The sequence below is a fragment of the Ictidomys tridecemlineatus genome, chromosome 3 (assembly GCF_052094955.1).
Source record: "Ictidomys tridecemlineatus isolate mIctTri1 chromosome 3, mIctTri1.hap1, whole genome shotgun sequence".
Taxonomy (NCBI): domain Eukaryota; kingdom Metazoa; phylum Chordata; class Mammalia; order Rodentia; family Sciuridae; genus Ictidomys; species Ictidomys tridecemlineatus.
The window spans coordinates 19,913,705-19,926,712 of NC_135479.1; the positions used below are offsets into that span (position 1 = coordinate 19,913,705).

The 13,008-nt window shown below is 39.4% G+C and overlaps 1 protein-coding gene across 9 annotated transcripts in view; it reads right to left on the reverse strand.

The window, feature by feature from the left end:
• Atp6v0a1 (ATPase H+ transporting V0 subunit a1) overlaps positions 1 to 13,008 on the reverse strand; it is a 60,240-nt gene that overhangs the window by 15,487 nt on the left and 31,745 nt on the right. For 5 of the 9 annotated variants that reach the window (XM_021724247.3, XM_021724246.3, XM_021724245.3 and 2 more), the window contains 8 exons: positions 12,091 to 12,230; positions 11,316 to 11,473; positions 10,644 to 10,734; positions 7,557 to 7,675; positions 6,040 to 6,256; positions 5,561 to 5,668; positions 4,551 to 4,625; positions 258 to 365 (listed from right to left, as the gene is read on the reverse strand). In XM_021724247.3, the coding sequence (XP_021579922.2) occupies positions 258 to 365; positions 4,551 to 4,625; positions 5,561 to 5,668; positions 6,040 to 6,256; positions 7,557 to 7,675; positions 10,644 to 10,734; positions 11,316 to 11,473; positions 12,091 to 12,230 (1,016 nt within the window). The remainder of the gene's footprint in view (positions 1 to 257; positions 366 to 4,550; positions 4,626 to 5,560; positions 5,669 to 6,039; positions 6,257 to 7,556; positions 7,676 to 10,643; positions 10,735 to 11,315; positions 11,474 to 12,090; positions 12,231 to 13,008) is intronic. The other 4 variants (XM_013357022.4, XM_021724249.3, XM_013357021.4 and 1 more) reach the window with 1 other exon arrangement.

Sequence of the window (13,008 nt, forward strand, 5' to 3'; positions counted from 1 at the left end):
GCTGAGACTGTGTGCAGAGTACTGCATGCACCATGGAATTCAAGAAGAGCAGAGCAAAGCTGCTGTGGGCTCTATAGGCAACACTGGAGTTAGAGCAAAAGCCCACAGAAAAAGCTGTGGTACCCTAAGCAGCCCAGAGGGCAAGCTGACTGTTAGTATTTTTACTTTTCAAGAAGACTGGAGTGAGCTTCTTAGGAAAACAAGACTAGGACTGACCCAAGGTGGAAGGAGAGGAAGCCCACACCACTGGATCTTACCTCTTCTGCGTCCTCTGAATGGGTGGAGAGCTGGTCATGCTGAATAATCTCAGCATCCTCCTCTGTCGGTCCGTTGCCCACCCTGATCCCACCAAAGTTGAGAGTTCCCTACACAGATGAACAGAAAGAGTAGAATTTGCCTGGGCTTTAATGTGACATTCTGTGAGGTGAGGAAGGGCGATGGTTAGTACATACAAACCTCAGAAGAGCATATATCCTAACAACAAGGGCAAAATTCACTAATTGAACAGCTAAGTAAAAATGAACAACTGTTCCCACCCCAACCACCACTGCCCCAGACCCTACAGGTGGTAACCTGAATTTACCACCTCAGCCAGCTGCACCAAGAGGCATCAACCTAGCCTTGATCGATGCCGAGAACCCTGCTTGAATGAAAACTGAATACAAACACACTCTTTTAACAAGTGCACCTCTATCAGTAAAGGCTGCAAGGGCTTAAATTTTGTTGGAAATAAAGATTAGGCTTTCTAAGAGGGAGAAAAGCCAAGAGACATAGTGAGTGCATGCTAGTCTGATAAGCTTTCAACAGGAGCCCAGGAGTTCCAGCAATCTCTCCCAGAAATGTGCAGGATCTCTGCCCAGGACCAAAGGACTGCCTAGATTAGGGAAGTAAAAAAAATTAATGTACATTCACTTAATGTACATTTATTTGTGGCTAGAGAATACTGAGTTAAAAAATAACAACAGATCAAAGAGGTGCTTCGGAGAGTTTTGGAGTGTTAAAATGACTGTTACAGGGCAGAAACTGACTTGGCGTTTGTTCCTTCTGTCTTCACAAGTACAGTCTTCAGCAGAAGGGTGTACAAGTTTGGATAGAATTTTAAAGTCAACTTGAGAAGCAGCCCTAGAACCACTTCATAAGTCTCTCTCCAGGAAAGAGGTGGAGGGCTATCCTCCTACCAAATGGCCTATGGGGCAGCAGCACAATGTGCAAGAAGGTTTGGCCAACTACCTTGTGGTTCTTCTCCTTAGCTTCACCTTTTGGGGTACCCCTTTTACCACAGTTCACTGGCTAGCTCAGACCCCAATGTTTGCACAGATTCTCCCTTTTTTTTCTTCTGAGTGGGGGTACTTGGGATTAAACTCAAGTATTTAAACCGTGTTCAAATACTTAGGCCTTACCCCTAAGCCATATCACTAGCTCTCTTTTTTATTTTGAAATGGGTCCTTGCTAAGTTACTGAGACTGGCCTCAAACTCACAATCCTCCTGCCTCAGTCTCCCAAGTTGTTGAGATTATAGGCATGTGGTCCCATACTCAATTAGAGTCTCCCTCTTTTTCTAACAGTGGTCCTCATATGCTGGTCAAAAAAACAGCAGCATTATAATCATCTTAGAAGCTATACTTTTAAAAAAACTTTCAAATACTATCTCCAGAAATTATAAATATGGTAGATCTAAGGTGGGGAACAGTAAATCCATATTTAAAAAATATTCTCCCACGTAGAAATTACCTAATCATTGTGAAGAGTCTATAAAAATGTATAACACATGTACCATTTGGGATAGAGCAATCCCATTGTGTGACATGCTTGCAAAATTGTAATAAGCTATACAAAGATATTCCCCAAATTGTTTATAATGGCAAAGAATTGGGAATAACCAACACATCCATCAATGAGAAAGTGATTATGTAATTTTGGCATATCCAACAATATTCTCTGGAATGCCAAGCTACCTAGAGAGTAGGCATCACTATGAAATAACTAATAATACACATTCAATCTTAAATAAATAAATAAATAATAAATAAGGGGCAAAAGAGCCACAGTTTAAAACCCAACTCTTAATGTGTTTCCCCGCACCCACATACACATACACATACACACACACACACACACAAATTGTATCCAAAGATGACAGATATATGCTAGAGGCAAAGCCCCTCCCTATTAATAATACCCTGGAGGAGGAGGAAAACTGCAGTGGGAACCAATGTTTTCTTCTTAGTTATTACTATGCACACTCTCCAGCCAAGTGTACCTACTATTTATTTTTCAAAGTGTCAACAGGGGATTGTCTGGACCATAGATAACTTTTATTTCTTCTTCCATTTATCTATTTTGTTTTAATACCCTAAGAAACCAACCCAAAGTTTATGGGTGATTCTGATATGTAGTCATATTTGGGAACCACTGAAACCTGTGTACCTCCAGATAAGGCACAAAAGATATCTTACCACTCTCAAAACAAGGACTAAAAATGTTAAAAAAAAAAAAAAAAGCACAAAAGTTGGGAGCAGTGGTACAGCCCTGTAATCTCAGTGACTGGGAGACTCAGGTAGGAGAATTGCAAACTTGAGGCCAGCCTCCACAAATTAGTGTGACCCTGTCTCAAAATTAAAAATAGGCATAGTGGTACATGCCTGTAATCCCAGTGGCTCCTGAGCCTGAGGCAGGAGGATCGCAAGTTCCAAACCAGCCTCAGCAACTTGGCAAGGCGCTAAGCAATTCAGTGAGTCCCTGTCTCTAAATAAAAATACAAACAGGGCTGGGGATATGGCTTAGTGGTCAAGTGCCCCTGAGTTCAATCCCCAATACCCCCCCCCCACAAAAAAAATAATAATAACAACAACAAAAGGCCGGGTATGTCTGTAGCTCAGTGATAGAGCATCCCTGGGTTATATCCTCAGTGCCCCCCTCCCCAAATAGGGGCACAAGAGGGAACTCCAGTGTGTCCTTAGCTGGGTTATAGGCTTCAGGATGATTTCAGAATTCAAAGCTACCAAAGCAAAAGGCTTTTCTGCTTTTCCAACCAGCAGATAAAGTGAGGACAGACAGGTTAAACCTCCCAGCCAGACAATAACAAGTACCTCCTCAGAATGCAGAGAATAAGAGTTATGGATAGGGGGATGAAAGACATACATCAGCACAAAAACGGAAATTAAAACTGTGATACACCACTCACAGACAACTAAGAGGACAAAAACCAAATCCGTGTTCAAATACTCAGCCCTCTGGCATTAAGAATCTAGAGCCCTTCTTGTAGAGTGGTCATCCTGAAGCCATTGAATGGGCTGCTCCCCAGAAGCAGATGTTTGGTTAAAGAACCACTGAGATAAGAAGACACTAAGAATGTGAAGGGCTCCAGACTGGGATTTTTGACTTGGAATTTATCGTAAAAGTCACTGCCAGGTTTAAAAGCATCAAGACCTTCTCAGAAGTACTTTATGATGCTAAGACTAGCAGAAATAAAAGTGCACGGAAAGAACATTAATAATGGGCTGTATGTGTTTTAAGGGTTTTATTTCTTACAGGAAAAAGAAAGTAAGCCCCTACACTTGATTAAAATTTCTTTTGACCCCAAATACCAGCCCCTTTAGAGTAGTTCTAGTAGGAGGGCTAAGCATTTTTCCAAAAGGATCAGGAACACCTATTGGAGGAAATGGTTATCCATCTAAGTACTTCATTTTCTTTAAAGGAGTATATGCTACTAGAACATGCAAGTACATGAATAATCACCATAATCATCACTAGGGAGATTCTTTTTTAAATCTTGTAGATTCATAATCTAGAATATACTGAGCTAATTTGATATTAGTGCATTATGGAGATTGTGGTTAAAAGATGTTTTTTTAAGGACAAATACTCAAATGCTAACATTCAAAGTATTATTACTGAATCACAACTTAGTATCAGAAGAGGGGAAAATCAAGACAGAAGATGACTTTGGTTACTACACTGGATATACAGTAGGCACAAGACACATGGGAAAGTGGAGGTCTCACTGAAACAGCTGAGGACATAAGGGTTTCTGAGTCTTTCACAAAAAGGAAACATGTACACATTCTCACTTTAAAGAGCATTAAATAATTTTGCTAAAAAGAACCCAAAGTCTAAGAATCATTCTGAAGCAGAACTCTAAAGTACAGGAAAATCAATTTAAGAATCACAGAGATGTTTTTGCCTCCCTGTTGAAAAATCATCCAATACATGGTCACAAAATACAGACACAAAATTAGATGAGTCCAAGAGTTGCCATTTTGGTTTAAGATGATGGGACTCGGAGAGAGTACAACAGCCACTTCACTCCCATGGATAGAACTGTACTTACATATTTGAATAGAAACTTAGTAGATCAAGTAAAGATGATACCAGAATCTATTCTTAAGAGATGGAAAACTCTTCTGTCATCATCTCAATGAGGAACAAGGACATACTTCCCAAGAGTGCACATGTCCCATGCTCTCAACCGTGTTAAAAAAAAAAATTCTGCTGCACTGTTTGCCACCTCCTTAACAAAATGTTTGGTTTGCTGGATTTAATTCACTCACTGTTGCAGCCGGTGCTGCCTCTAGTCCCTGTTGGCTCGGGGTTGGGCTGACTGGGGCCTCCACAGGTTGCCCTTCCTGATAGTGAATGGAAGAAAAGAAGAAGGGAGAAGAAAACAAAAGAGGGAGAAAGGGAAAGGGGAGACGAATGGAGGGTACATGGAAGGATGAAGATGGTCAGAAAAGGGAGAAGGGTCTTGTAATTCAACTGCTCTCCAATAGGAGGGAAAATCTCACAGCTACATGAGAGTCATGCAACAAGATCTTTTGGGTTTTCTCAGGCAGTGCAATATGTAAGCATTACTGGATAGCCAGAAATTACACACAACACTGAACGTTTGGCAATTCTAACTTTGTGTGTGTGTGTGTGTGTGTGTGTAGAATTCATATGCACATATACATTAAGCAAACATACATATATGTTGCTTTGGGGGGAAAAAACATGCTTTAAACCAAACCTTTTGACCAGATGTGTTGGTTGGTTGAAGTATAATTAAAAAAAAAAAAAAAAAAGTCTCAGCGTCATTCCTGTGGTCACCCAGGCAAATCACATGAGTGGGTTCACCTGTCTGTAGCTTTTGCAACCTTGTTTTGGCTGATGCTGCATCTAGACAGGTTCAGGCCTGGATTCTGATGAGCACAGCATGAATAAAGCATGACCAGGAAAGGTAAAACTTATGATTTGTTCTAACTCAGCTACTAAAGCTGAATCCATATGTTTGAGCAGCAAGTAAATAATTCTGACTTTGGCAGGCCTAGTTCTCATGCTGGGATATAACATGAATGTGTTTTAAGAGTGTTCATATTTGTGCACAGCTAATTATATCATCTGAGAAATCATCTTGTTATTTACTTATTTATTTGTTTATTTCTTTTTGCAGTACTGGGGATTGGACTTATGGCCTCACATATGCTAGGCAAGTACTCTACAACTGAGCTACATCCCCAGTCTTATTACCTAGATCTTAAAAAAAAAAAAGTCTAGTAATTTTTAATAGTAGATATACACTTACCAAATGCTTCCTCCTCAAATATTGATGGCGAAGAACCAGTGGCTTAAACAGTAGCATCCAAGGTACACACAGTAGAGCAACCACTACCAGGAAACACTGAATTCCTTTCTGCAAAATAAGGACAGGGCACATCACTTTAAAGTACATTATGTACAGTTTCTAAATCCAGCACAAATTTCCTCCAAACAGTTCTTTCTTACTGATATATTAATAACACTGTCTAGTGTCTTCATATTACTTAACAGATGCTGTGGCAAACTCGAGAATTGTTCCATAAGAGGATAGTTCTAAATTTCATCTTTTCTGGATATAGAAATGACAGTGAACCCTCCAAGACAAGACAAATGGTGTCAATTTATATCTGGGTGTATGGGCCTAAAACTAAATATTACAGAAAGGTATTTTAGGGTTTTTTTTAGGGTCAGAGAAACATGTGGCTTCCTGATGACCAATGAGAGCCACCCTCTGGGTTGACACACCTGTCCAGAATACAGCATGGAAATACCAGAATCCGGATAGGAAAAGAGGAACATGTTGATGAAATGGATCAGAAGGCTAGGTGCGTTCTCAGAAGAATGAGCATCATAGGCTGTCCATTTGTAAAAAATTAGGATAACCAAGTAGCCAAACAAAGAGGACATGAAGATCACTTCAGGAATAAATCCAAAGTAAATATTCAGGGGCTTCTTGAAATAGCTAAAAAGGAAAAGAGGAAAAAAAATGAAGATTATGGCTCAATAGACCAGGGCCACTCCTTCACTGAATATAATATTCACTACATTTTTCACCCAGGAGCACTTTTATGTTATGGGGGACTGAATCCACAGCTTCCCTCATGCCAGGCAAGCAATGAGTTACTTCCCTGCCCTTTTTGAGAGAGGGTCTTGCTAAGTCGCCCAGTCTGTATCACTTTAAACAACAGCAGCACCCAGAAGCACTGGAAGCAACAGAGACAATGTAGAATTAACTACCACTTTCAAATTTCTGGGTCTTGAATGGCTTCAGAACCATGCCTACCATTCTCTCCATGAGAAAGAGACTAAAAAATTTAGTGTACTTTGGGACTACAGTTTATAACTTTGAGTTTCACATTAAGGAAGAAAAATAATTCACTCAATTTGATGAAAATTGCCTACTAATTTGCTTTCAAAGATTTTTACTGCTGGGCTGGGGTTGTGGTTCAGTGGTAGAGCACTTGCCTAGCATGTGTGAGACACTGGGTTCGATTCTCAGCACTGCATATAAATAAAGCCCATTAACAACTAAAAAACCTAAAAAAAAAAAAAAAATTTACTGCTGTTGCAAACTGCTAAGGGACTACAATTTAGCTTCATTTAAGACCATAAGATTTTTGAAAAATTAATTCTCTAATACAGTCAGGTTCTGAGTTATTAATGCCTCCCCAAATATGATATGATGTCTTTAGGCAAAAGCATTATCTGAATAATTCATTTTTTTTTTTTTTTTGTACTGGGGATGGAATCCAGGGGTTGCTTAACCAATAAGCCACATCCCCAGCACTTTTTATTTTGAGACAGGGTCTCACTAAGTTGCTTAGAGCCTTGCTAAGTTGCTAACGCTGGTTTTAAACTTGTAATCCTTGGATAGGTGGATATAGAAATGACAGTGAACCCTCCAAGGGTTATTATAGGTAGCAAATGCCTATAATCCCAGCAGCTCAGGAGGCTGAGACAGGAGGATCTCAAGTTGAAAGCCAGCCTCAGCAATGGCAAGGCACTAAGCAACTCAGTGAGACTCTGTCTTAAGTAAAATACAAAAAAAAAAAAAAAAATAGGGCTCAGGATGTGACTCAATGGTTGAGTGGCCCTGAATTCAATTCTCAGTAAACCACCCCTTCTCCCCCCCCAACCCCCCCTCCCCAAAAGATTTGCAATCCTCCTGCCTTGGCTTCCCAAATCTCTGTGATTACAGGTGTGTGTCACCACATCCCAGCGACTATGCACACTCTTATGAATATAGGAACAGAGCAACTCACATATGGTTGAAAAGGCTCAGACTGACTCCAAACATCATATGGATGATACCAAGAATAACAGACATCTTCATCTTAAAGGAGTTGAGGAAGGTCAGCTTATTGGTAGCAATGTTCCAAATCTGTCACAACCCAATAAAACAAACAGGTATTACACAAAGAATTCTCAAATGGGAAAATATTATTCATCTGATTAAAACATTTTTTTGTTTGTTTTGTTTATTAAACCCGGGGCTTTCCTCATGTTAGGCAAGCAATGGACTACATCCCCAGCCCTTTATATTTTTACTTTGAGATAGAATCTTGGTAAATTGCCCAGTCTGGCTTTGAATTTGCAAGCCTACTGATTTAGCTTCCTAAGTATCTGGGATTATAAGCATGCATTACCATATTCAACTAAGGGTTGTTTGTTTGTTTTTTAAATGGAACATTCTAAACCTATATTTAAACAGAATAATAAACTGCTGTATCAGTCAACTTCAACAATTCTATCAATTTATGGATTCATACCCATATATTTCATCATGCCCACTTCCCACTTTTATATTATTTTGAAGCAAAGTCTAGATATCAGATCATTTTACCTGTAAATATTTTAGTATGGATCTCTAAAAGGTAAGAAGTTTTGTGTGGTGCTGGTAACCTTACACATGCTAGGGAAGTAAGCTACATCCCCATCCCTTTAAATTTTGATACTTGGAATTGAATCTGGGGGTGCTTTATCATTGAGTCATATCCCCAGTGTTTTTTTTTTTTAAGTTATTTATTTATTTATTTTTAAAGACAGAGAAAGAGAGAGAGAGAGAGAGAGAGAGAGAGAGAGAGAGAGAGAGAGAATTTTTAGTTTTCGGCAGACACAACATCTTTGTTTCTTTTAGTGCTGAGGATCGAACCTGGGCCGCACGCATGCCAGGCGAGCAGGCTACCGCTTGAGCCACATCCCCAGCCCTCTCCAGTGCTTTTTTGATTTTGTTTTTGATACTAGGAATTGAACCCAGAGTACTTTATCACTAAGCTATATCCCTTGTCCTTTTTATTTTTTATTTTAAGGCAGGGTCTCACTAAGTAGCTTAGGGCCTCACTAAATTGCTGAGACTGACTTGTAATCCTCCTGCCTCAGCCTCCCGAATCACTGGGATTACAAGCATGTTCCACTGTACCCAGCCCCAGCCCTTTTAATTTTTACAGACAAGGTCTTGCTAAGTTGCCAAAGCTGGCCTCAAACATGTACCCTCTTCCTGCCTCAGCCACTCTACTTGTTGGTTGGGATCATAGGCATATGCCATCATGCCCAGATAAGGATTCTTTTTTTAAAAAATATCCATAATACAGTCACCACACCAAAAAGCATTATCCTTTGTGTGTGTGTGTGTGTGTGTGTGTGTGCTGGGGATTGAACTCAGGGCTCTGCTAAGCATATGTTCTATCAATGAGCTAGCACCCAACCCTAATAATGATTCTTTAATATCATAAAACATTCAACAATCAAATTTCTCTGATTTTGTCCAGACTATTTTTTGGAATTCATTTATTTAACGCAAAGTCCAATTAAGGTCTTTCACTATGATAGCTAATTTAGTTTTTAAGTCTCTAATCTATAGGTTCTCCTTCTATTTTTCCTTTTTTGTTCCCTACAAAATATAAATATTTTTTTAAGAAACCGGGTTATTTATCTTGCAGATTACCCCACACCTGTTTTGCTGATCATATTCCTTGATGAAGTTGTTCCACCTATCTGTGTGTGCACACGCAAGCAGTGCTGGAGACAAAACACAGGCCTGGAACATTTTAGGCAAGTACTCTACAACTGAGCTACACCCCCAGATTTCATATATCTTTTTTTTTCTTCAGTAATGAGGATTGAACCCAGAGGTGTTCTACCACTGAACTATTCTCCCCTTTTTATTTATTTTTAAATTTTGAAACAGGTTCTTTCCAAATTGCCTCAATTGGCCTTGAACTTGCAATTCTCCTGCTTCAGCCTCCCAAGTAGCTAGAATTACAGGTTGTAGAAGTGGGTGCTACCATGCCCAGCCTCCTTTATCTTTCACTATCAACTTCTGTAGCTCCTATTACCTAAGGCTTGAATGCTTGTTAGTACTGTCTGACAGTTTTATCTGCCTCCGTTGGGCCATCTGTTCATGCTGCCTAAACCATGGCTCTCATCTAATCATCCTCCCGTGCCAAAACCCTCCCTGAATCCCCACGGTCATCTTAAGGCAAAAGTGCAAGCTCTGCAGCCTAAGACAGAGCTTGTACCTCCTAGCTCAGCATCTTTTCTATTTGACCTGTCCTGTCCAAAAAGAGTTCATCTGCCGGGTGCAGTGGTACATTCCTGTAATACTAGCAGCTCAGAGGTTGAGGCAGGATGATTGCAAATTCAAAGCCAGCCTCAGCAAAAGTGAGACACTAAGCAATTCAGTGAGACCCTGCCTCTAAATAAAATACAAAACAGGGCTGGGGATGTGGCTCAGTGGTTGAGTGCCCCTGAGTTCAATCTCTGGTACTTGCCCACCCCCCAAATTGATTGATCATATTTTATTTGCCAAAGTATTTGAAAAAAAAAAACTCTAAGATAATTTTTTTTTTAAGTTTGCAACTTTAGCAAAGAAAAAAAAAGTCTGAAATCCATAGGAAAGAACTATTTCAGCTTTGTTAAACCTTCTGCTAAAAATACTGGGAAGGGATCTTTAAAAATCAGCCTTCCCAGAGTCAATATTAGCCACCTCAGAAATAAGTAATCTGGGCATGGTAGCATACTCCTGTAATTTCAGTGACTTGGGAGGCTGAGGCAGGAGGATTGCAAGTTTGAGGTCAGGCTCAGTAACTTAGCAAGAACCTGTCTCAAAATAAAAAAATAAAAAGAACTGGGGATATAACTCCATTGTTAAGTGCCCCTGGGTTAAATAACCAGTACCGCAAAAAAGAAATAAACAAGAAGTGAGTCTCTCCTGACTTTGAAGTACTCTGAACAAATAAATCAAGGTTTTCTAAAAATGTGTCAACTAAAAAGAAAGTAACTATCTTCACTTTAATTCTCTCATTTCAGGGTTACAAGTGAAAATAGCATATGAGAAAGAATACTCTTACCGGATCAATACCAAAAGGGTATGGCCCACCAAAAACTCCAGGGACAGTTGGGTTCAGCTGAAGAACGGGGTTTCCCCGAAGAGTCTCCTCCCTATCGTATTAGAAGAAAAACCTATTTATTTTTGATCAAGAAGGGAAACTACTAGGGTTCATAAAATAACCCCAAAAGAAACAACCACAGCAATCTTGTCTCTTTTATTAAAGATGGACTAGTAGTCAAGAATAACACACACAAAAATTTAAAAATATATAACTAAGTAGGGAATTTTTTAAAAATATTTGTTTTTTAGGTGTAGATGGACACAACATAATGCCTTTATTTTTATGTGGTACTGGGGATCGAACCCGGGTCCCACCTGTGCGAGGCGAGCGCTCTACCACTGAGCCACAATCCCAGCCCATAAGTAGGGAATTTGAGGAATCTGCTTTTTAATTTTGCCTCCACCTCCTCAAAATGCACTTAATTTATAGTCTTGGTTCCTTGATACTTGGAGAACAAATCACAAAGCGCTTCACAAGTTGGAGTATAAACAAGACAAAATACTGCATTCTTCTGAAATAGGGATATCGTCAACCACTTCCTAACAGGGTATTAATTTATTCCTTGTCTTACAAATCAGAGCTGAACATGAAAGGATTATGTTTTGACTTTTAGCTTCTTCCGTAACTTACGTCCAATTATATTTGGTGAACATTGGTCGCACACTCCAGGATGACCCAAAAATATTAAGAGACTTGGAAAAGCAGTCATTGTAGATGAGGCCAGTATAAATGGAGAAAACTCCCATCAACAGAATAATGTATCGACCACTGAACACAGTGCTAAACATCTGGGAATCAGAAGAAAGAAGTAATGAGAATGCACTCACTGCAGCTAATGCAGTGACAGTGTTATTTAGAATACACTAGCTTCTGGTGCTACTTTACTCCATCCTGGTTCAGAGAGCTTGAAGTATAGATCAAATACAATGTTAAGAGAAATTTGCTTGTACAGCACATGGTCTCTCTAGTAAAAAATGAACTTTTTTATCCCCTTTTGATAAATTTATGCATAAAAGACTTTGTGACCATAATTTTTTTTTATACTTGATATTTTATTTTTGTTTAAATTCTTAACGATCATTTTTAAAGTACCATTTCCTTTCTTTTTTTCTTTTCTTTTTTTTTTTATTGGTTGTTCACAACATTACAAAGCTCTTGACATATCATACTTCGAACAATAGTTTCAAGTGAGTTATGAACTCCCATTTTTACCCCAAATACAGATTGCAGAATCACATAGGTTACACATTCACAATTTTACATAATGCCATACTAGTGACTGATGTATTCTGCTACCTTTCCTAACCTCTACTATCCCCCTCCCCCCCTGTGACCATAATTTCATAATGAATGCCTAAGAAATCATAAACACTTCAGTCAAATACAGATATAACTTAAACATTACCTCATTCTCATTCTTCTGGGAGAGGATCCGGCTCTCCCTTAACACCATCCACACAGCAAAAAGGGTCATCAAAATGCCATGGCCAAAATCTCCAAACATCACAGCAAATAGAAAAGGGAAAGTGATGATGGTATATGGAGCTACAAAGAAACCAAAGAAAGAAAATCACCAAGTACATTAAAGAAAGCACAAGCTGGGCATGGTGGTGCCTGCCTATTGTTCCAGCAGTTTGGGAGGCTGAGGAAGGAAGATCACTCATTCAAAGCCAGCCTCAGCAACTTAGTGAGACCCTAAGCAACCCAGTGAGACCCTGTCTCTAAATACAAAAGAAGGACTGGAGACATGGCTCAGTGGTTGAGTGCCCCTGGGTTCAATCTCTAGCACCAAAAATAAATAAATAAATAAATAATAAAAGAAAGCACAATTCCCCAAATATCATATTCTTCTCCATGTTTTAATTAACATCAGTATAAGGTGGATTAGGTTGTTGAACAGATGAACTCTCAGGGAAAATCTTTCATGGCAGGAACTCTACACCCTCACAAAGCAGCTAATGAAATAATGTGCTACTGTTAACATTTTAAACCAAGAACACAGGAAATGAAAAGGAAGCTTTGGTAGCACTGTGGTTTGTCCCATTACCTTCTTTCAACCTCTAGGACATTGTTCCTAGAAAATGCCAGCTGTCTTCTCTTTGTAAGCAACCAATTTCTGAGCAGAATGAAGCTACCTACCATCTAAGCAATGAGGAAAGAGCCTAGAAGCCGAACAAAGATCCTGCAGAAGGCTACATCTGAAACAAACCCTCAAACTCTTTTTTTTTTTTTTTTTTTTTTTTAGCAGTGCTGAAGATTGAATCTGGGGCCTCATATATGCTAGAAAAGCACTTTGAGCCACATTCCCTGCTCCTCAGACTCT